The sequence below is a fragment of the Neomonachus schauinslandi genome, chromosome 9, assembly GCF_002201575.2.
Source record: "Neomonachus schauinslandi chromosome 9, ASM220157v2, whole genome shotgun sequence".
Taxonomy (NCBI): Eukaryota; Metazoa; Chordata; class Mammalia; order Carnivora; family Phocidae; genus Neomonachus; species Neomonachus schauinslandi.
Genome location: NC_058411.1, coordinates 92,177,967 through 92,202,211, shown reverse-complemented (window position 1 = coordinate 92,202,211; position 24,245 = coordinate 92,177,967). Strand labels below are relative to the sequence as shown.

The 24,245-nt window shown below is 37.9% G+C and overlaps 1 protein-coding gene across 2 annotated transcripts in view; it reads left to right on the top strand.

Annotated features, from left to right (window-relative positions):
* Positions 1-17,857, top strand: part of FAM214A (family with sequence similarity 214 member A) — a 96,589-nt gene extending 78,732 nt beyond the window's left edge. Inside the window, exons 10-13 of one of the 2 annotated variants that reach the window (XM_021693775.2) lie at positions 5,760-5,918; positions 10,536-10,604; positions 12,917-13,116; positions 16,840-17,857. In XM_021693775.2, coding sequence (XP_021549450.1) covers positions 5,760-5,918; positions 10,536-10,604; positions 12,917-13,116; positions 16,840-16,993 — 582 coding nt within the window. In that variant the 3' untranslated portion in view covers positions 16,994-17,857. The remainder of the gene's footprint in view (positions 1-5,759; positions 5,919-10,535; positions 10,605-12,916; positions 13,117-16,839) is intronic. The other variant, XM_044917790.1, reaches the window with a different exon arrangement.
* The last annotated feature ends 6,388 nt before the right edge of the window (positions 17,858-24,245 follow it).

Here is a 24,245-nt window from a genome sequence, read left to right as displayed (position 1 = left end):
TTTTAATGTTTTTAGGGGTGCCTGGGTGGCTCAGTCTTTAAGCATCTGCCTTCGGCTCAGGTCACGATCCCAGGGTCCTGGGATCGAGTACTGCTTCGGGCTCCCTGCTCCGCGGGAAGTCTGCTTCTCCCTCTCCCACTTCCCTGCTTGTGTTCCCGCTTTCACTGTCTCTCTCTCTCTCTCTCTCTCTCTCCCTGTCAAATAAATAAATAAGTAAAATCTTTAAAAAAAAATTTGAAAAAAGGTTTTTAGTTTTCAGTCCTTCATTGTTGTATATTAAAATACAAATGATTGTGTGTGTGTGTGTGTGTGTGTGTAATTGCCTATGACCTTGCTCAGTTTCCTTATTATGATTTTTTTATTTCTTGTTTTTTTATTTCTTGTTTTATTTCTTACTTTATAATCCATACCTTTAGTTCCTTTTCTTGTTTTGTACTGAGGAGGGCCTAGCATGCATGCTAATATATTAAAGTCATAAAGAGCTGAATAAAGTCAGAAACTAATATAGGTCATTGGGCTTATCCATAAGAATTTTTTATGTATTTTCCTATGAAAATGTTATCCATCTTTAGATTTATTTTATTTTATTTTATTTTTTTGAAAGATTTTATTTATTTATTTGACAGAGAGATAGAGAGCGCAAGTAGGCAGATTGGCAGGCAGAGGGAGAGGGAGAAGCAGGCTCCCTGCCAAGCAGGGCACCCGATGCGGGGCTCGATCCCAGGACCCTGGGATCATGACCTGAGCCGAAGGCAGACGCTTAACCGACTGAGCCACCCAGGCGCCCCTAGATTTATTTTATTTAGGAAACATTTTTGAGTACCTACCATGTGTTATGCTGTATGCTAGGAATATAAAGCTAGATGATAAGGTTCCTGCCTTACAGATATTACAGTCAACTGAATATGTAAGTAATGTATAAACTCAAGTAATTATCATTGTAAAAGAAATTACCTCAGTCCTCCTATATCCATTCTGTGTTAAAGGAACTGAGGAAAGCTTTACTGAGGAACTGTCACTTGAGCTTAGTTATAAAAGATAAGTAGGAATTTGTCAAGTAAATTTGCATGAGGAGTGGGAAGGGATTCTAGACAGGGAACTACATTTCTGAAAGTAGTAAAAGAACATCATGGTGTTGGAAAGCATCAGCTACACTTGGGGCATGAGACTCTGTGCAAGTGGGGAGAGATGAGTCAAGAAACTTAGGGTGGGACTTATCTGCCATGTTAGGAAGATTTGACTTTATCTAATAGACAGCAGGAAGCATAAAGTTTCTTGTCTGGTTGGTGATATAATAAGTTTTTTGTTTGTTTGTTTTTTTAAGAAAAACAACTCTGCCGGTAATATAGAGGATACACTAGAGCTGGAAGGACTTAATTAGAAGATGTACTTGTTCAGAGGAGAGGTCTGAGGGTCTGAGCTAGGTTAATGGTGGTGGGGGAGAGTGTTGGGACCATGAGACTGAGTGGTCAAATCAACAGAATATGCATTGGATTGATTGCAGGGTAGGAGGGAGATTAGAAGGTTGGTTATAACATAGGTCTTTTGTTCTTGGCTTTTTAATTGGGAATTTCAGAATTGCTAATGTCAGAGTTTGAACTGTACAGTATATAGACTATTAGGCTCGTTATGGCTTCCAGTGTTCCTTTTCAGACAACTACTGAATCAAAGAAGTGGTACTCACATTTCATGCTAGATGTATATACATATGATATGTGTATATAAAAGAGAGCCGTGAAAAGTTTAAAATGTTTTTCATACCTAGCAAGATAGCACTAAATTGTTAAAAATGATTTTCAGCAAGTGAGCTTGAAAGAAGTGAATAAGGAACTTCTCTACTATTTGTATTTCTGTGCTTTAAAAAAAAAAAAAAGATTTATTTATTTATTTGAGAGAGAGCGCATGAACGGAGGGATAGGAAATCTCAAGCAGATTTGACGTGGGGCTCAATCTCACAACCGTGAGACCATAACCTGAGCTGGAACTAAGAGATGGAAGCTTAACTAACTGCACCACCAAGACACCCGTTTAAGTTTTTCTCCATTGTTAAAAATTAAACTATAAAACATATGTCACATATAACATTAATTTTTAAAGAAGGAATTATTTTTCATTTGAAGTTGTAGGTGCTTGGCTTTCTCTTTGCTTATGACCTGTTAACAGGATTTAAAGTGCTTCTCTGTGGCTTGTACTTCTAGATAGGCTCTGTGAAGAGTAAGAAAATTTCTGATATTATACTTTCTCTGGTAGAACATATTTTTATTTACAGAGATGAGAATAACATATTAAACAATTAGGTTTAACGAACAGTGAAATTTAAGGATAGTTAAGCGTGAGTTGGAATAGTGAGAGTAGGCCAAACTTCATAACAATGGTAGAAGATTGATGGGGGACAGGTTGAGGGCAGGTCAGATAAATATCTGAAATAAGGACATGGAAATGGTAGCAACCTTATTTATTTATTTTTTTAGGTTTTACCTGTCATTATTGGGTTTCAGGGGCAACTGGGTGGCTCAGTCGGTTAAGCAGCTGCCTTCGGTTTAGGTCATGATCTCAGCGTCCTGGGATAGAGACCTGCGTTGGGCTCTCTGCTCAGCGGGGAGTCTGCTTCTCTCTCTGCCCCTCCCCCTGCTCATGTGCTCTCTCTCTGTCTCTCAAATAAATAAAAATAAAATCTTAAAAAATAAATTAAAAAATAAAGTAAGTTTCATACCCAGCATGGAGCCCAATGCAGGGCTTGAACTCATGACCCTGAGATCAAGACCTGAGCTGAGCTCAAGAGTCAGATGTTTAACAGACTGAGCCCCCCAGGACCCCCTATTTAATTTGATTTTAATTCCAGTGTAGTAAGCATACAGCATTATATTAGTTTCAGATATATAATATAATGATTAAACAATTCCATACATCTTCCTGTGCTCATTAACGACAAGTGCACTCCTACTCCTTAATTCCTATCACCTATTTCACCCATCCCTGAACCCACCACCTCTCTGGTAACCATCAGTTTGTTCTCTGTAGTTGAGAGTCTGTTTCTTAGTTTGTCTCTCTCTCTCTTTCTTTTGCTTGGTTTCTTTCTTGAATTCCACATTTGAGTGAAATCATATGGTATTTCTCTTTCTCTGGTTTTGTTTAGCATTATATTCTTTAGCTCCATGTTGTTGCAAATGGCAAAATTTCATTTATTTGGCTGAATGATATTCCATTGTATACACACACCCCAACATTTCATTTTCAAGATTTATTTATTAGAGAGTGAGCACACAAGTGGGATACGAGAGAGGGAGAGGGAGAAGCAGGCTCCCCACTGAGCAGGGAGCCCAATGTGGGGCTCGATCCCAGGACCCCTGGATCATGACCTGAGCCTAAGGCAGATGCTTAAATGACTGAGCCACCCAGGTACCCCTCACACCCACCATCTTTATCCATTCATCTATTGATGGACACTTGGGCTGTTTCCATAATTTAGCTATTGTAAATAATGCTGCTGTAATCATAGGGGTGTATGTATTCCTTTGAATTAGTGTTTTTTTTATTTTTTGTGTAAATACCCAGTAGTGTGATTACTGGATCATAGGGTAGTTCTATTTTTAAGTTTTTGAGGAACCTCCATACTGTTTTCCCCAGTGGCTTCACCAGTTTGCATTCTCACCATTAGTGCATGAGGGTTCCTTTTTCTCCACATTTTTGCCAACACTTGTTGTTGCTTATGTTTTTGATTTTAGCCATTCTGACAGGTGTGAGGTTATCTCTCATTGTAATTTTGATTTGCATTTCCCTGATGATGAATGATGTTGAACATTTTTTCATGTGTCTGTTGGCCATCTATATGTCTTCTTTGGAGAAATGTCTGTTCATGTCTTTTGCCCATTTCTTGATTGGATTATTTGTTTTTTTTGGGGGGGGGTGTTGGGTTGTATCAATTCTTTATAGATCTTGGATACAAACCCTTTATTTGATGTATCATTTGCAAATATCTTCTCTCATTCTGTAGGTTGCCTTTTGGTTTTGTTGATTGTTTTCTTTATTGTGCAGAAACTTCTATTTTGAGGTAGTCCCAATAGTTTATTTTTCCTTTTAGTACCCTTGCCTCAGGAGACATACCTAGAAAAATATTGTCATGGCTGATGTCAGAGATATTACTGCCTGTGCTCTCTTCTAGAATTTTTATGGCTTCAGGCCTCACATTTAAGTCTTTAATCCACTTTGAATTTATTTTTGTATGTGATGTAAGAAAGCGGTCCAGTTTCATTCTTTTGCATGTGGCTGACTTATTTTCCCAACACCATTTGTTGAAGAGACTGTCTTTTTCCCATTGGATAGTCTTTCCTGCTTTGTTGAAGATTAATGGACCATATAGTTGTGGTTCATTTCTGGGTTTTCTATTCTGTTCCATTTATCTATTGTGTCTATTTTTCTTTCTTTTTTTTTTTTTTAAAGATTTTATTTATTTATTTGAGAGAGAGACTGAGAGAGAGAGAGCATGAGAGGGGGGAGGGTCGGGAGGGTCAGAGGGAGAAGCAGACTCTCCGCCAAGCAGGGAGCCCGATGCGGGACTCGATCCAGGGACTCCAGGATCACGACCTGAGCCGAAGGCAGTCACCCAACCAACTGAGCCACCCAGGTGCCCTATTGTGTCTATTTTTGTACCAGTACCATACTGTTTTGATTACTGTAGCTTTGTAATATAACTTGAAGTCCGGAATTGTGATACCTCCAGCTTTGCTTTTCTTTTTCAAAATTGCCTTGGTTATTCAGGGTCTTCTGAGGTTCCATATAAATTTTAGGGTTTTTTTTTTTTTCTAGTTCTGGTGAAAAATGCTGTTGGTATTTTGATAGGGATTGCATTAAATGTGTAGATTGCTTTGGGTAGTATAGACATTTTAACAATATTCTTCTAATCCATGAGCATGGAATGTCTTTCCATTTTCTTTTATCATCTTCAGTTTCATCAGTATTTTATAGGTTTCAGTGTATAGGTCTTTTTTACCTCTTTGGTTAGGCTTATTCCTAGGTATCTTACTATTTTTGGTGTAATTGTAAATGGGATTGTATTCATAATTTCTCTTTCTACTGCTTCATTATTAGTGTATAGAAATGCAACAGATTTCTGCACACTTATTTTGTATGCTGAGATTTCACTGAATTCATTTATAAGTTCTAGTAGTTTTTTGGTAGAGTCTTTAGTGTTTTCTTTATATAGTAAGTTATCTGCCAAGAGAGTTTTCCTTCTTCTTACCAATTTAGATGCCTTTTGTTTTCTAATTGTCGTGGCTAGGACTTCTAGTACTATGTTGAATAAAAGTGTGAAAGTGGACATCCTTGTCTTGCTCCTGACCTTGGGGGAAAAAACTCTGTTTTTCCCATTAAGTATGGTGTTCACTGTGGGGTTTTCATAGATAGCCTTTATTATGTTGAGGTATGTTCCTCTAATCCTGCTTTGTTGAGGGCTTTTATCATGAATGGATGTTTTTCTGTGTCTATGGAAATGATCATATGATTTTTATCTTTTCTCTTATTGAAGTTACGTATCACATTAATTGATTTGCAAACATTGAACCACCCTTGCATCCCCGGAATAAATCCACTTGATTGTGGTGAATGATTTTTTTTTAATGTATTGTTGGATTCCATTTGAGTAGCAACCATTTTTCTAGTGCCAGAAAGCATAATAATGTATTTCTTTAAATGGAAAAAAAAAAAAATGAATGTGTGTCAACTTCTAAAATTTATTTCTTAAAAATTATTTTGTCTTCCAGGAGTCTGTCTTAAACTATCGGTTAGATCCTCTTGGCATTGTTGATGGTTTTACTGCCGAGGTAGGGGCAAGCGGTGTTTTCTGCCCCACACATTTGACTCTTCCGGTTGAAGTGTCATTCTACAGTGTTTCAGATGATAATGCTCCCTCTCCTTATATGGCAAGTATTTTAAAAATTGTCTTTGTCTGCTAAAATCAACCAATTTAATGACAGATGTCTTTAAAGAGATTTAAGACTGCTTTCTGGCAATGCTTGAAAACAAAGCATTTCCTAAGAGAAAACTAAAGAATGAATACAGACTAAAATAACAACATGTTACCTCACAACTTCTTTTCCAGCTAGCTCTAACAACGAATTTCCTCTTTTGCATTTGAGGATCTGGTGAAAATTTATTTGTTTCTATTTCATTTGAAAAGATGATAAAACTTTGATTAGTGACACTGTAATTTCATATCTTGCTGAGTTCACACAAATTCTCAAGTGCTTACTGTGCACCCTGGTCCCACAAGTGTTGCCTTCACATGTGATCCTCATCTCAGGAAGATTTAGGTAAAGATTTGGTGAATTAAGTCTTCTGTGAGACCCTTTCAGCCCCTTTCTCCTGTTTGTTTTGAGACCATTTTTTTTTCTAATCCTGGAGTTGTTTTCTAATCCTAGCTATTTCTGTTTCCATATGTAAATTCTAATGGGTAGAGTAAGATAGCCAAGGGTAATTTAGAGCAGTTTTGAGCCTTATGATCCTATGACTCATCTTTCCCGTTTTTAAAATTTTGATCACTTGAGGATAAAATAAGCCTTCAACTGCAAAAATGATACTGGGTCCTAGTGTATGTTTAGTATCAGCCCTTTACAAAAGACAAAGATGGAGAAGAGGCTAACAGTGCAAGTCTATAAGAAGTTTACAGTGGTGGTATCAAATATGGAGTTAGATCTGTGTTTTCATGTTAGGTCTTATTTTGAGAAGTACAAATTGCTATAGTTATAGAAATATACAGCTCTGGCCTTGCTACTTGAATTTCCTAGCTTACCACATGGCCCCATTGATTCCTCTCCTAATATCCCTCTCCCCAAACTTACAGATTTTCAAGGACTAGAAGTTGTGAAAAGGGAATTCTGTGCAATTGAGAAACAACAGAGGAAAGGAAATTATACATCTTGGGGGACCTAAATATAGCCTATTCATTATTGCTCAAAAAACGTTATTTTAGCCTTACTCCATTCTAAGGGTGAAATTCTTTTTTTCTTTTTTTTAAGATTTTATTTATTTGAAAGAAAGCAAGTGAAAGAGAGAGAGCCTGAGCAGGGGGAGGGGCAGAGGAAGAGAGAGAAGCAGTCTCCATACTGAGCAGGGAGCCCAATGCTGGGCTCATCCCAGGACCCTGGGACCATGACCTGAGCCGAAGGCAGATGCTCAACTGACTGAGCCACCCAGGTGTCCCTGAAAATTTTATTTAAGAGCCTGATCAGTGCTTCATACTTTGATTAAAAAAACAAATAAACAAACAAACCACATAGTGGAGTCTGCTCACTTACTCAAGTGTTCTTTCCCCAAAAATATTTACACTTGTGGATCATAGTCATAAAGATACACAACATTATTATCTAAAACAAAGACCCACTCCTTCACAAACCTGTCCAGTTATCACAAAGCCACCTGTTATTCATTTACCATGGAAAGATTTATCTACTTTTCCAGTATAATTTTGAAAAAATAACTGCTAGTATTGGCTAACTAGTAACATGGGAAGTACAACTGATGTAAGTTCAATATCAGAATAAATGTATCATTCTGGAGTGCTTACAATATTAAGATAGAACTATAAAAGGTATCCATTTTGCTTTACTAGGACATAACAAGTCTCATCTGTTTCACATATTCTATTGGTGCTTAGTAATTACAGAATGGAAATGTAAGGTCTGCAATATTGTAATCTGTCATAATGTACAAAGTCCCCAATGACTGTTAGGATGACTTAGAAACAAGATAAAAGAGCAAATGGCTGGAAATCAGGTCAAGCAAATATATTTGATTGAAACTTACAAGCAAGAGAGAATTTGAACTTCGCTTTTAAAAAGCAGACCAGCATTAATCTTTGACTTTGGTTGACATCTAAAACACATAGGATTAAGAGATAAAGGGTTTTGTCACTTTGTCTCCAGAAAGTACACACAAATGATTATAGCTTTTGATATTGGAAAGGGTATGAATCAGGTTGAGTTTGCAGGCTGTCCTTTAAGAATCCCTGACTTAACTTTTCTCTCATAATCCTCTTCAGTAAACTTTCCATTATGTAATTAAATTTTTTCTAGTTTAGTTTATTCGTTAGAAATGGGTTCCTTTTGTAAATGACCTAATTCAAATCTTAGACCACAAATCTTTCCTACTATAATAAAATTAATCTTGTTTCTTCAGGGAATCTTATTTACATTTTGGTAGTTTAGTGTATTTTCAAAGGATTGATCACATTTTGTTAAGATAGTATATATCACAGACCAGCAGAACTGAGACGCCAAATTCCTACTTTTTACCTTGGGATCTCTCATCACAAATAACACAAATGACTCCTAAAGGTAAAATTTTGCACAGAAAATTCTGTCTTTGTGGTGTAGAAATGGTACAAGACTTTTCACTAAATAATTCCTTAAAGATTAACCCAAAACCACATAATCTCTCTCTCCAATTTGGGTATCAGTGGTAAAAATGTTCTCCAACTGCTACGTAACAATATTTCACTGTTTAGAAACTATTGAATGGTGGAACCAGGTAAAATGGCCTAAAGAATGTATGCCAGTGGTAAATTCAAGGTATGACTTCAATTATCATCATATTAACAGGACCATATATTATTTTTTGTATTTGTAATTCACCAAATTAAGATAAACTTCTTTTAATTTTATTTATTGCATATTCTCTATAGCAGAATGATTTGAAGAGTTTTTGTGAGATTTTGACCCAACTTAGTTTATCTTAACCTTTCTATTCCATCCTCAAATGCCAGAAGAAAATGTATTTTTCTTCTTTATTTTAAATACAATATTTTTTTATAGGTAGATACATTAATATGCTGACCAACTAAAATAATGAAATTATTAAAATATAACAAATAATAAATTTAATAATATTAATGGAATTCCACATAACTTCCCAATTTGTATCTAAAATTCCTAATTTGCTAATGCCCCTACTGATCTTACATTGCTTAGAAATGGTTGTAAAGTGTTGGCATAAACTATAAGGTTTTAAAAATACACACACTGTCTTTATAAATTGATTTAGTTACTGTTACCATGTTCTGAAAACTATTAAAATTCTATGTATTAAAGGAAATAAGTATAGGCTTCATACTAGTTTTTGCCCCACCAGTTTTCTTGTATGTATTTAGGGGAAGGTAACAAGGAAAATAGTAATGTATTGCCTATAGCAATGTGATTATAAAGGTAGCTATTATTTGGGTATATTTTACTTTCTCTTTCTGGAACTAGGAAGAAGAGGGGTATTATATACCATAGCTTTTTTTCACGTAAAGCAGATTGTAAGAGAGAAATTGTTAAAGCTTCATTACTGCATTGGTAGGAATGCAGTTTATTGATATGCTTTTTTTCATGCTTTAAATGACCGTGTGGTAAATCAGATTAGACAAGAACAACCTATGCCCTTTCAGTGTCCATTTCCATGAATATTTCCTAATATTAATGTGTTAATTTAATAGTCTGAGGATGGCACTTGACTCACATAGCAGAGTCTGGCCCTCCCTTTTACGTTCGTGCACTTTTTTTTTTTTACCCTCCAATCCTGATCTGTCTTAAAAATAACAGAGATGTTTGATGGGACAGTCCTGTTTTATATTTACTTTTACTGAACGTTGACATGTTTTGGCATGTACAATATAAAATGATGGGATATGAAATGTAGAGCATGCAAGTATTCTACTTAACTACTTAAAACTGTTACCCCAGTAAAATGAATCAGCCTTCCTTTCTTAAAGCTATCTAAGAATTAAATATCACAATTACCACCTGTAGTCATTTGGTCATCTTGCTTATCTAGAAACTTTCACATATTCAATTCTAGCTTTCCTTGTTTTAATTTATGCTTGTTTGCCGTTGTTTGGGCTTCTGTAGTGATTAGAACACCCTTCTCAGAAAACAACTTTATATAGTAGAGTGGTACTTTCAAACTTAAATGTACATATGATATCATCTGGGGGATCTTAAAATACAGCTTTGATTTGGTAGGTCTAGGGAGAACCATAAATTGTGCATTTCTAAGTTGTTTACAGGTGATTCTGATGATGCTGGTCTGTCTCTAGTCAGAAATCCGTATATTAATTTAACTCACTGGCTGAAGAATTAACTTCACTGTTGGCTAAGACTTAGATCTTTCTGCATTCCTGACTTTTTGTATGTCCAAAGAACAATAAATTGGTTGCTTCCTCATTTCCCTCCTCCCGTGTGATACAAGGGAATAGTCCTATCTTCTCCCTTTATTTCCTTTTCAGTTAAGGAGCCTCTTACTTCTATATTGTATATCTTAACAGAAATTTCAAGCAGTGTAATGTTACATATTATTTATTGCAACATCTCTAGGAAGAACAGTAAATTGTTTCCTTTTGGGTGGGACCATCACTGTTCCATACTCAGAATGTATCTGTTGATGGGAATATTTTGGCATACATGTAAAATTCTAAAATGTTAGTAATTACATGGTTTATTATTTTTAGTCTTTTATATACATGTGCATCAGTTTGTACTCAATTTGTCTTCTTTTATTTCAAGGGTGTGATTACTTTAGAGTCCCTTGGTAAAAGGGGTTATCGAGTACCTCCTTCAGGAACAATACAAGTGGTATGTGTTTTATAGCCTACAATTGCAATAATCATTCTCTCACATACATATAGAACTTAGCCCTTTCTCCTGCTACTGCTGCTGCAACAACTTTGGTAAGTAACAGTGGGGCTGCAGCTTTTTTGGAGTTTCCCTGCTCTGCCCCAGGAATGGCCATGTGGGGACCTTCATAAAAGGAAAGCATAAATAATCTAATGAAGGTGAATGCTTTAGAAAAATAGTATATGACAGTTTACATGACTTAAATAGAGCTATTTTCAGTGTAATTAGAACTTAACATTACTGGTTCCTTCTATTTAATATAATAGCCAGACTGAGATGGACCTATTTAAAAGGAGACCTCAAATATTAGTATTGCTTTGGCAGGAAAACTTGTAAAACAGAATTATATTATCCCTAGTATAATAATTTCTAAGTTAATCTACTAAGATGGTTACACAAAGTAGAAGTATAGTCTGACAGATATGAGGGCAGAGAAGGCATCCTTTTCTTTTGGTCTAGGTTTTGGCTAGATCTAGTTTTGGCTCAGGAGAATTCTAGCCCAGAGCAATCATTCATCATTGGTCTTGTGTTCTCAGAAGACTAATTTGATATCAAGACCAGTTTGCGATTGAGTTCATCTCCAAGTCAGACCCAGCATAATCCTGCAGGCCCAGAAGTCTATTACAAAGCTGGCTCTTGCAGACTAAAAAGTATCTAATTGAAATTTGTTGGTTATATCTCAATAAAGCTGAAATTTAAAAAAAGAAAGAAGTCTAGCTAAGTTCCTTACACTCAGGATCTGGTCTAATTCAATAAGTCTTCCTATGACTTTTGGCCTCAAAGTGATCAGTGTTTCACCAGACCACTTTTACTCATTACCAGTGTTCGAATACAGCAAGGAGTCTGTACATTTATTTCCTATCACTCGGGGATGAAACATAGTACTATGCAATACATATGTGTGCATATAGTGCAGTATATACATGTATATAAATTTTACCAAGGAAGAATTACTGCATATTAAAGTAAGACTTTTATGTTAAATGGATTTCTTGAACTAAAATGAGTGATAATCTTCTCGTTCTCTTGCGTCTGGCTATGTAGTTCATGTGACAGAGTGGGTCACTGGAAAGCTAGCTATCAGTTGTCATAATAATGAGGCATAAACCGAGGGGCAGCATATTCATACCTCTTGTTTGAGGACTGCCAACTTTAAAAATGATTAATTTTGAATCTGAAATTTAGGTATGTCTTTCATTCCTTGTATAGTTTAATTATGGATAAACATGGTTTGAACTCCCGGCTTGCTAGTTGTTGTGGTTGTTGAATATATTAGCCTTAATCTTAAGACTCACTAGATTTAAAAAGTTGGATCATAATATTGATATATTTCTCATTTTGATTCAGTGAGTGATGTCCAGTGCCACGGATGAGCTTCTGAAAGCATGGGCACCAAGTTACCTATTGATGTGTTGGTAATTTGGTTAAAGTCAGATCAGCAACTTGGGATCTTGTTTAAAAATTAGTATTTTAAAAAATAATATTCCTCCAATTATTAATAGCCAAGTATCAATTGAATTTAATTTAATCTTCACTAAGGATACATATTTTGGTCTATTTTGGTCTATTATGATATTGATGATTTTTTAAAAGTTTCGTGTCACTACAGTTTTTGCGATGAATCCAACTGTGGGAACATGAAGTATTATTCAGCCTACTTGTAACTAATAATAATGAACTTTATTTTCTAAACTTGGAAAAATTTCCAAATAAGGAAATTTCTCTTTTTTGAGAACATATTTTTAATTTTATGTAACTATATATACCAAAAAGTCTAGTTTTACCTAGCTATTTTATTTTTTAAATTTTCTATTTATTCACTATTAAAATGTAAGGAAAATTAATATTCTCAGTATTTTGCAGTTGACACACTTTAATAAAGCTAATGTTTGAAATAAGTTAACTGGAATGTTTTAATCCAATAAGCGTGTATTTTGCTTACTTTAGTGGAAGCATTTCTTAAAATCTGAACAAAGAGTAAAAGCTATGTATTGTCTAATATGAAATTTGTGACTAAAAATTTTGATTTGTTACAGGATTTTATATTATTGAGAAATAAAAAATTGAACCACTTTTTAAAAAAAATATTGAATATCACTTCATAAACTTTTAAAATGTTATTAACTTTAGTTCCCAAAACCGAATTATATCCACTGGGATTAACTTATTATTTAAAAAAAAAAAACAACCTATTTTATTTTTGGCACAATCATTTTGCATCAAATCAACAAATCACTTTTTAAAGAATAATTTTTATGTTGTTTCTTCAGACCTTATTTAATCCTAATAAGACTGTGGTGAAGATGTTTGTTGTGATATATGACTTACGAGATATGCCAGCCAATCATCAGACATTCCTACGACAAAGAACTTTTTCTGTACCTGTTAAACAAGAAATGAAGAGAAGTGTTAATAAAGAGAACATCCGACATACAGAAGAACGGTTATTACGCTACCTCATACATCTGAGGTAATGTTTCAAATAAATATGAAAATGTTACTTCGGAAGAACAACTTCAAAATTTTAGTTTAACACCTGTCACTCTAACTAGACCAGTGTCCTTTGGAATTTGCTTAATTTGGAAACTTTTCATATGCCAAGATGCAGAAAACACATGACATATCTTACTGCGGTCATTGTTACTTGTTGAATTAGAGCTTTCTTTCTTTCTTTCTTTTTAAGATTTTATTTATTTATTTGACAGAGAGAGAGAGAACCCAAGCAGGGGTGCAGCAGAGGGAGAGGGAGAAGCAGGCTCCCCACTGAGCAGGGAGCCCGATGCGGGGCTCCATCCCAGGACCCTGGGATCATGACCTGAGCCGAAGGCAGACGCTTAACCGACTGACCCACCCAGGCGCCCCGAATTAGAGTTTTCATTTATATTTATAGTGATGTAATGTAAAATAGTTTATATCACATGCTGACATATCTGGGGCAGTGAAACACATATTTGAAACCAATAGAATTATAAAATCAACCACATATGTGGTTTTGTATTTTCTAGTAGCCACATTAAAAAAAGTAAGAAACAGGAAAGATTAATGTATTTTATTTAACCCAACATACCCAAATGTTTGAATATATATCCAACAAAAATTATGAATGAGGTATTTTACATTCTTTTACTGTATTAAATATTTGAAATTAAGTGTAGATTTACAGGAACAGCACAACTCAATCTGAACTAGCCACATTTCAAGTGCTCAATAGCCACATGTGGCTAGTAGCTACTGTATTGGGCAGGGAAGTTTTTAACTTTCATTCATTCATTTAACAAATATTTATGTGTCGGGCATGCTTCTGGAAACAGCAGTGTGAAAATCTCTGTTCTCAAATAATTTAAATCTAGTAATTCCATCAGAAATACCTTTTCCTATAACTTTTGCTACCCAGATCACAGCGCTAGGTTGTGAGAAAGTGTTTGCCCTTGAGGTCCAAGTTGCCAGTATTCTAGGGCTATGTTTTCTGCCCTTAAATCCTACAGTAGCTCTCAGGCAATGAGCAAATCAGTTGGTTAAGAGAGAGCTGAATAGCCTTTTTTTTTTTAATAAAGATTTTATTTATTTATTTGACAGAGAGAGGGAGAGCACAAGCAGGGGGAGCAGCAAGCAGAGGGAGAGGGAGAAACAGGCTCTCTGCTTTGCAGAGAGCCCGACATGGGGCTCGATCCCAGGATCCTGGCCTCATGACCTGAGCCAAAGGCAGACACTTAACCAACTGAGCCACCCAGGCACCCCTGAATAACCTTTTGCTTATAACTTTGTTCTTAGTAATTTTCTGATGCTGTTCATAGTAAATTCTCAGTCGCATCAGTGAGAGTTATTCATTTTAGCCTAACTCCTTGCTCCAAAAGTAGCTATTCATGAGAAGGAGGCACCTCTCATCCAGGGCCCAGGCAGAAGACCTCTAATCTGCTACTGATGGTGACCACCAGCTATCTTTCAATAGATCTGCCTTGTGGTGGTCTGGAGTGAATAAAGAGTGAGCTGGCCACTCAAGTCCCATACTTGAAAAAGTCTAGTACAGGGGCGCCTGGGTGGCTCAGTTGGTTAACGTCTGCCTTTGGCTCAGGTCCTGATCCCAGGGTCCTGGGATCCAGCCCCATGTCAGACTCTCTGCTCAGTGAGGAGCCTGCTTCTCCCTCTCCCTCTGCCTGCCACTCTGCCTACTTGTGCTCTCTTTCTATCAAATAAATAAATAAAATCTTAAAAAAAAAAAATCCAACCCTCTTCTTTAAAAAAAAAGAAAAAGTCTAGTACTGCTTAATTGGTATTCTTACCTTGGGGTTTTCTGCCTAGTGTTCTGAATCCTAAGGACATGTTGAACTGGCTCAATGTTTTTAAACCCAATTCTACACTACCTGTCATGAGCCTAATGGGAAATGTTATGCAGATTGTGGAATGAAAATCTGAAAACAGACTTGGAAGACTTTTAAAAAGAGAAATGGAATGAAATAGCGAGTATAAGATAGCTCCCAGCCCAATTTGGGATAAGATTCAACTCTCTCTAAACTTCCATTTGATACCATTCCTCTTGAAGTTTCACCACCATAGCCATACATAACCAACATTCACTAAAGTAAACATCAACTACCCCAGCCTTTATAACCCCCACATAGTGATTAGATACTTTAAATGCTGTAAAGAAACTTCTTTGGGAAGTATACCATATATGTATGAGTATATTATACTTGTTAAAGGTCTCAGTTTTCTCCTTCAGATTAAGAAGGTGAAAAAACTTCAGACAGAATGAAACAGTGAGCTGACAATCAGCTCACATACATCCAACCACCAGATTTTTCAGCTTATTTAGGAGTAAAATTCATAAACCCAAAGAGTATTTCTGCTATGCATAGGGAAAACCAGAGAGATAGCACTAAAGAGTATGTTTGTATGTTTGACTATCTTCCAGATAATTTGTATGACAAAAGACTCCATATAAACACAGTTCCACACACAGTTGTTTGTTTGTTTTTTTTAAAGATTTTATTTATTTATTTGACAGAGAGAAACACAGCGAGAGAGGGATCACAAGCAGGGGGAGTGGGAGAGGGAGAAGCAGGCTTCCCGCGGAGCAGGGAGCCTGATGGCTGGGCTCGATCCCAGGACGCTGGGATCGTGACCTGAGCCGAAGACAGACACTTAACAACTGAGCCACCCAGGCGCCCTCCACACACAGTTTTGATAACCATTTTCATTTCACTGCAAACTTTGGTCTTTTAATGATGGTTAGGCTTTATTTAGCTAGCCATTGCTGATGATAGCAGTAATTCCTCAGTACTGTATTATTTTCTGGGGTGACTTTTCAAGTTTGGAATCCATTTTAATGTACTCAAAATTGGGAGAGGGCGAGGTGCCTGGGTGGCTCAGTCATTAGGCATCTGCCTTCAGCTCAGGTCATGATCCCAGTGTCCTAGAATCAAGTCCCACATCGGGCTCCCTGCTCAGCGGGAAGCCTGCTTCTCCCTCTCCCGCTCCCCCTGCTTGTGTTCCCTCTCTCGCTGTGTCTCTCTCTATCAAATAAATAAATAAAATCTTTAAAAAAAAAAAATTGGGAGAAGGCAAGGTATGTGAACTAGAAGATGCTAGGACTGCAAAGCCCAAATGCAGTATGATTGACTGATGTGAACTGAAACTTGACACTGTAGGTGAGGAAGGTGCATGTGTTATGGTGTCAGGGATGAAAAGTAGGATGGTATGTGAAACAAACTTTATAGAAAGAAACATCTCTGATAATTAGAAGAAGGAAAGGGAGTATGGATTGTTTAGGGAATAGTAAGGGAGAAGCACTTAACTAGCAGCACATACTTTGGCAATAGAAAACTAAATAAATATCTTGTTGACGAGTCACTCTTAATATTGTAGCAAGACTAATTCTTCCTGGGGCACCTGGGTGGCTCAGTTGGTTAAGCGACTGCCTTCGGCTCAGGTCATGATCTCAGGGTCCTGGGATCAAGCCCCGCATCGGGCTCCCTGCTCGGCGGGGAGTCTGCTTCTCCCTCTCCCACTCCCCCTGCTTGTGTTCCCTCTCTCGCTGTGTCTCTCTTTGTTACATAAATAAATAAAATCTTTAAAAAAAAGAAAAGAAAAAAGACTAATTCTTCCTGCTTTCAAAATTAAATTATTCAAGTTTGTTTGTTTTAAAGACTCAGTCCCTGAAATGTTGCATCTTTCTGTTTGCTTGTTTGTATAGGTTCCAGAGCTCTAAATCTGGAAAGATCTACCTCCATAGAGATGTACGGCTCCTGTTCTCAAGAAAGTCAATGGAAGTTGATAGCGGTGCTGCATATGAACTCAAATCTTACACTGAATCGCCAACAAACCCTCAGTTTTCACCAAGATGTTGATAAGGAGTGACTATTTAAAGTATTTGCTCAGTACCCAAGTTTGAAAGTAAAAATTAGCGTAGAACGGAGTGTACCAATTAACAACCAGGAGAGGGGATCCTCTCCTGTTATCCTGGACCAGTTTTTATTAAAGGATTCCTGGAATGAGAGCCACATATTCCAAGTAGACTGGAAACACTCATGTCCTAATAATCCTTTTTGTACTGTTGAAACCACTTCATTGGATGTGTTGCAATAGCAAATCCCCTCCCTCCCTCCCCCCCAGTTAGATTAGTGTTTACACATTTTATTTCTCAGTTATTTAATATTTAATGTTTTCCTTAATACTCAAGTGATGTTTGTCTCTAGTGTTCTAATGTAGCACAAATCCTATGTAAAATCATACTATGTATTTTTGACATTAATGTTGAAATCCAAAATATATGCACAAGTCTTTAATTTTGTGTGATGTGTTTTAAGTACTATTCATTTAATTTATTGAAAATGAGAATGAAATGTGGAGCTTCTTTAAGATTAACGCACTATGCAAGCATGTGTACTTTTTATATCTCCCAGCTCTAGTTTTTACCCCATCCAGGTTGCTGTTTCACATAGTAGTCCTTTAACATGCTGTTTTGGCAGTGCAATGTGGACTAAGCTGCTTCACATTCCCTTTGCAAGTTCATATCATTATGCCCATTCATACTCCTTTTAGAACTCCTTATCCCCAAAACAGTTCTATTTTTCCTTAATTACTACTACAGAGGCTTTACATTAAATTGCTGTCCCATGCTAGATAACTTTTGCAAATTGTTAAAAAGAATATGTACTTTGAAAACAAATTAGTATTTATATTGTAAATATATGCAAAAAAACAAAGAAATGTGTATTTGGCTTTTATTTTTAGATGAGACATTCATGTGATTGATTTCTGGTAGCCATCAGACAGTTTCCATTCTAGCTTTACAGCAGACAAGAAGAGAGGGAAGATGTCTTGAGCCTCTTCCCCAAAGAAATTTATCACTTTTTTTTTTTAAGATTATTTATTTATTTATTTGGGAGGGAGAGAACAAGCAGGGAGGAGGGTGAGAGGGAGAGAGAGAGGCAGACTCCCTGCTCAGCAAAGAGCCCAATGCTCGGTCCCAGGACCCAGACATCATGACCTGAGCCAAAGGCAGACACTTAACCAGCCGAGCCACCCAGGCGCCCAAAAATTTATCACTTTCTTGCTCAGGGTCACAATGGAAGGAAGGCATTTGGCAGATAGGAAAGCCCTTAAGGAAGGGAACTTGACTGAATGCATCAAAAGCCCTCCATCCATCCCCCTTAGAAGAGTGGTTTTAGATGTTTGTGCAGGGACAGTGGACAACAGCAGATCAGATAATAAGGCACAGATACTGGGCATGCTGGTACAAATTTGCAGGTGCAGGTTAGAGAATACGTACCACTCAAGTAGGCCACACCAGGAGACCTGGGAGTCAAGGACCAGGTGAGTGCTCTGGAATTTGGGAGACTGGAAAGTCTTTATTTTGGAACCCAGCTAATGGATGACTATTCAAGGGAAATCAGACGAGTGATGAGTATGTGGTTGTGGGGTGGCCAACAAGAAGACTCTTATAAATTTCTTTTAAAATATGAATGGGGCACCTGGGTGGTTCAGTCGGTTAAGCATCTGACTCTTGGTTTTGGCTCAGTTCATGATTTCATGTGGCTCAGGTCAGGATCTCATGGGTGGTGAAATTGAGCCCCTCATCAGGCTCCGTGCTCAGCTTGAAGATTCTCTCCCTCTGCTCCTCCCCCACTTGTACACATGTGTTCGCTCTCTCTCAAGTCTTTAAAATACCAGCTAAGAGAGAAAAGGCTCTTAATATTCCATAAAGCTTAAAAAAAAAAGTTGTCAATGGAACAAATTTATGAAGATTTATTCTTAATTTTCAGGCCATGGAATTTTCAGTCCTAATTCCATTAGGACCCAGAACATTGAGATTGTAGTCCTAGCTCTAATAGTATCTGATAGGACTGACTCCAGGAATTCTCTAAACTTTCTGGGGTCTGTGTGATTGAGAAAATGGGGTGAGAGTATTGATAATATGCCTGCTTAAATTCTGTCATCTGATTTTTGGAATAAGTATCCCAATATGTGTATCTTTTTTTTTTTTTTTTTAAGATTTTATTTATTTATTTGACAGAGAGAGACACAGCGAGAGAGAGAAACAAGCAGGGGGAGTGGGAGAGGGAGAAGCAGGCTTCCCACTGAGCAGGGAGCCCGATGCAGGGCTCGAACCCAGGACCCTGGGATCGAGTCCCACATCAGGCTCCCTGCTTGGCAGGAAGCCTGCTTCTCCCTTTCCCACTCCCCCTGCTTGTGTTCCCTCTCTCACTGTGTCTCTCTCTGTCAAATGAATAAATAAAATCTTTAAAAAAAAAAAAAAAAATTAAATGTTGTTTCTTTGACCTCTCCAGTAATCCAAAAATTAGTGATGTATGTTGTATGCAGGTATCTTTTTATGTGGATACCTCACTGTAACCTTTCTAGAATTATTTCTAGTACATGGCTTTCCATGTTTCTGGGTATTTAATTTTTTTTATAAGATTTTATTTGAGAGAGAAAGTGTGTGTGTGTGTGTGTGTGTGTGCAGAAGGGGAGGGATAGAGGGAGAGGGATACTGTGGTATCATTACCCGAGCTGAAGGTTAGACGCTTAACCGACTGAGCCATCCAAGTGCCCCACAAGATAGATAAATCTTTAAAAAAAAATTAAAAAACTCCAGGTCACAAACAACTTGCAGAAAGTCTTTGGAAATTTTCTTATCAGATGAGAGTAAGTGATGAAATGGGGACTGAATAGAAGGCATCCAAAAGAAGGCTCCTTTTTGGGGCCCCTGGGTGGCTCAGTCGGTTAAGCATCTGCCTTCACAGGTCACGATCCCAGGGTCCTGGGATCAAGCCCCATGTCAGGCACCCTGCTCAGCGGGGAGCCTGCTTCTCCCTCTTCCTCTCCTACTTTCCCACCCCACCCCCACACTCCTGCTCTCTCTCAAATAAAAATCTTAAAAAAAAAAAGATTTCCCCCCTGCCATTTTCCCCCACCAGGTCTTCGTCATTCCCAGAATGAAGGAAAGGAAAACATTTCTCTTTCAAGTCCTCATTCTAAGGATTCCCACCCTTCGCTAATTAGTTTTGTGAATGAAGCAGTGATTCTTTTTCAAACTTGAAAGATTCATGCAATACATGTCCATTATCAGATTTTTTCACACTATTTAATGATGTAAAGTCAATATGAAAGTCCCTTTCTCTGTTCATCCTTTGAGCTATCACTTTACAGAGGTGGTCACTGTTGAAATTTCGGTATTTGACACTCCATACGGTCTACAAGACCTAGGAATACAGTGTCAGTCTAGATGGGAAGAAGGCTTTTCATCACGGTAGGAATTCTTTTTCAATTCCTAAAATTATATATGCATTGGAATCAGCCCATGCTACTCCATCATGAATCATTATAAGATGTCCTTTCTAAAATTTTTTATTGTGGAAGTATAGTTGGTGAGATATGTGTTTTAAACTTGGACCCTGGGAGGAGGAAGAGAACACATGAATGCCTAATATGAATGTGCCACACAGTGTAAACAATTTGCATGTTATTTAATACTTAAAGCCATACCGTGGAGAGTATGGATCTATTCTATAATGAAAGAAAAGGAAGCTTGAAGAGCTTGCCCAAGGTCTCACTGTCAGAAGACTCAGGATTCAAATCTGAGTTAAAGCTTAAGTCTTTTCCACTCTACTACACTGGAATTTTGCCTCTTTTTTCATTCTTTTTCCACTAGTAATTACGGTCTAGCATAAAATATACTTTCATCAATATTCTTGGCAATAAAGTTTATAAGTTGTGTGTGATAAGTGAGACATAAAAGGCAATGCCTATTAATCATTAGGGATAAAAAAAAAGACTTGGGAAAGAAAAAATAAAAGCCTTTAGGAAGAAATGTCCTAAAGCCACTCAGAGGCCATTCAACTTAGTATACTGTCAGGAAGCATGCAAATAAAGTTCAGGGAAATTTTAGAAACACATTGTGGTAAATATTTCAAAAGATTTTAATTTTGAGAGAGAGCGGGTTGGGGGGTTGGAGGAGTAGAGGGAGAGGGAGAGAGAGAATCTCAAGCAGCTTCCACGCCCAAGTGAGCAGTGCAGAGCCCGATGTGGGGCTCAATCCCATGACCCCAAGATCACAACCTGAACCAAAATCAAGAGTCACATGCCCAACCAACTGAGCCACCCAGGCACCTCATTTTAAGAAATTTTAAAGGTTTAAAGTTTGTGGAGTCTCTTCCAGACCCCACTGTTCATCATTCTTTTTAACTCATTCAAAATTTTCCTGTTTGTACTTTCAGTTCATATAAAGATCTCATCTCGCTAAGTCCCTAGAGAAGTGGCATCCTCCAATTTCTAGGTTCCATTTCCAACACTGAAGTTTTTGAAACTGCTCTCTCTTTTACAGTTAACTCACCTTATTCAGGTAATGTTTGTTCCCTAGGCTTAGCTCACAAAGTCACCATTTATATTCAGGGTTTTGGGCATTCCATATCTCACTTGGCTTCCTGAGTTGATCTTTCAGCCTCTTCCTATATCTTCCTTTCATAAATGTATCTGTTCTTGGGGTGCCTGGCTGGCTCAGTTGGTGGAGTGTGCAACTCCTGATATTGGGGTTGTTTGAGCCCCACATTGGGTTTAGAGATTACTTAAAAATAAAATCTTTTAAAAGAATGAGCTGGTGCCGCTGCCACTGTAACCAAGACAGCCAGGAGACTCAGCCTTCCTCAAGAATGCTTGGGCTAAGGAGCCAGTGCTGATCTTGTCCTTCACCACTGGGGGCCACACACACTACAATTCTGCCCACCCTCAGCCCCTTCACCAAATACACCACCATGATCAACCAGGCCACACCCTACAACTATCCAGTGCCCCTCCGAGATGATGGGGACATGCCCGACATGCCCACGTCTCCGGTTTGGAATGGCTGAAGAAACTGTGAGCACCTCCGGTGACATGGAGGAGGCCCCCTCCCCTGTGGACAATACAATGCAAAAAGCCACCCCAGGGAAAAAAAAATGAATTCTGTTCTTGATACTTGCCACAATATCAGGAATGATGCAGGTGGATTTCCTCTCTCAGCTGCTTGATGAATAGATGGGGTGGGACATTATCTCCTTTGCTCCTACAAACTCTTGAGCTAGGGCACCTACACCTCTAAAAGACCACTGATCTTTTTTTTTACACCTACCAAGTTCCAAGCCTGAAAAATCTTGTGCATGTGTGGATCAGAATCACCAGGGGGAGCTTTGGTTAAACATAAATACTTGAACCTTGCCCCATACCTAATGAGGATCTCTGTTAATAGGGTTTCTCAGTGATTCTAATCCCTGTGGCTAATTTAATTAAAATTAGATAAAATTTAAAATTCAGTTTCTCAGTTGCACTAGTCACATCTCAAAAGCTTGAGAGTCAAATTAGAGGCAATTCTTTTTTGTTTTTTGTATTTTTTAGGGTGGGGAGGGGCAGAGGGAGAGAGAGAATCAAGCAGGCATCTTGACCTGAGCAGAAATCAAGAATCAGACACTTTAGGGCACCTGGGTGGCTCAGTCAATTAAGCGTTTGCCTTCAGCTCAGGTCATGATCCCGGAGTCCCGGGATGGAGTCCAGGGATTGAGGCCCAACATAGAGCCCAGTGTTGGGCTCCCTGCTCAGCGGGAAGTCGGCTTCCCCCTCCGCCCCTCACCCTGCTCGTGCTCTCTCTCAAGTAAATAAATAAAATCTTTAAAAAAAAAAAAAAGGAGTTGGTCACTTTAACCGCCTGAGCCACCCAGGTGCTCCTGTTACTTGTTTTTTGTTTTTGTTTTTTTTTTTAATGTAGGCTCCATGACCAGCATGGAGCCCAACACGGCTTGAACTCAACGACCCTGAGATCAAGACCTGAGTGAGCTGAGATCAAGAGTTGGAGGCTCAACGACTGAGCCACCCAGGTGCTCCTGACTAGTGACAACTGTATTGGATGGCAGAGATACAGAATATTTCCATCATCATAGAAATTTCTATTGATCAGCACTGATCTGAATATATAGATGGCACTTGAAGCTATGAGGTGGAAGTGATCTAGAGAGTGTAAAACTTGAAAAAGAAGGGGATCCAAGGACAGAATTGTTAGAATCTTCCCATTAAGAAGAAGGTAAAGACTCAACAAAGGAGATTAAGAAGGAACGGCCAGAGAAGTAGGAGAGAATAATAGAGTAGTATCCTAGAGGTCAAGAGAAATAAGTTTTGAAAAACAGGATGTTGGTGGTCAGCGTGCAATTTTAAACATTAAGGTACATGGTTAATGATGCAGAGGACTGTTACCTGTGGAAGGATGGCTTCTCAGTTCCCCACAACGTGGCACTGACCTTTGTAAATTCCCCATTGACCAAAGTCAGCCTCCCAGAAATTCAAACTTGCCTTCATGTGAGTGTCACTATCAGGAACAGAATCTCTTTATCCAAGATCACATATACTGATTTTTTTATATATGTGGTCTCAGATTTTAACTCAAGCTCACAAATACATTGATACAAGATTTATACCAGAATGCCAATTTATTTATTTATTTATTTATTTATTTATTTATTTATTTTTAAAGATTTTATTTATTTGACAGAGAGAGACAGCGAGAGAAGGAACACAAGCAGGGGGAGTGGGAGAGGGAGAAGCAGAAGCAGGCTCCCTGCGGAGCAGGGAGCCCTATGCGGGGCTCCATCCCAGGACCCTGGGATCATGACCTGAACTGAAGGCAGATGCTTAACGACTGAGCCACCCAGGCGCCCCTAGAATGCCAATTTATTAATAGAAGTACAACTGTTAGAGCTTCAGTTAGCCTAACTAGTGCAGTCTCCTCTCTCCCTATAGTTCTGTATGAAGGGATGGCAAATTTTCAGTAAGTTACTTCGTGATTATGGAATGAGAACAAATAGTTGATCTTATGTTTCTCAGCCGGCTCAGCTTAAAGCACTCTCAACGGGTATCTTCCTCAAAGAGTTGGCCTCTTTAACTCTTGTATTGTAAGTGCTTGCTTGCCTGACAAACCTCTTCCTTCTTTTCTCTGAAAGGAGTGCAGTTTAACACTTTGTTTTTCAAGTTGCAATACCAATGCAATTCTTCCTGTCTGAGATTCTTCCAAGGAAACTCTGGTTGAATGTTTTGATGGTTTCCAAATTCCCCCAGAATTGCATTCATTATCTGTTG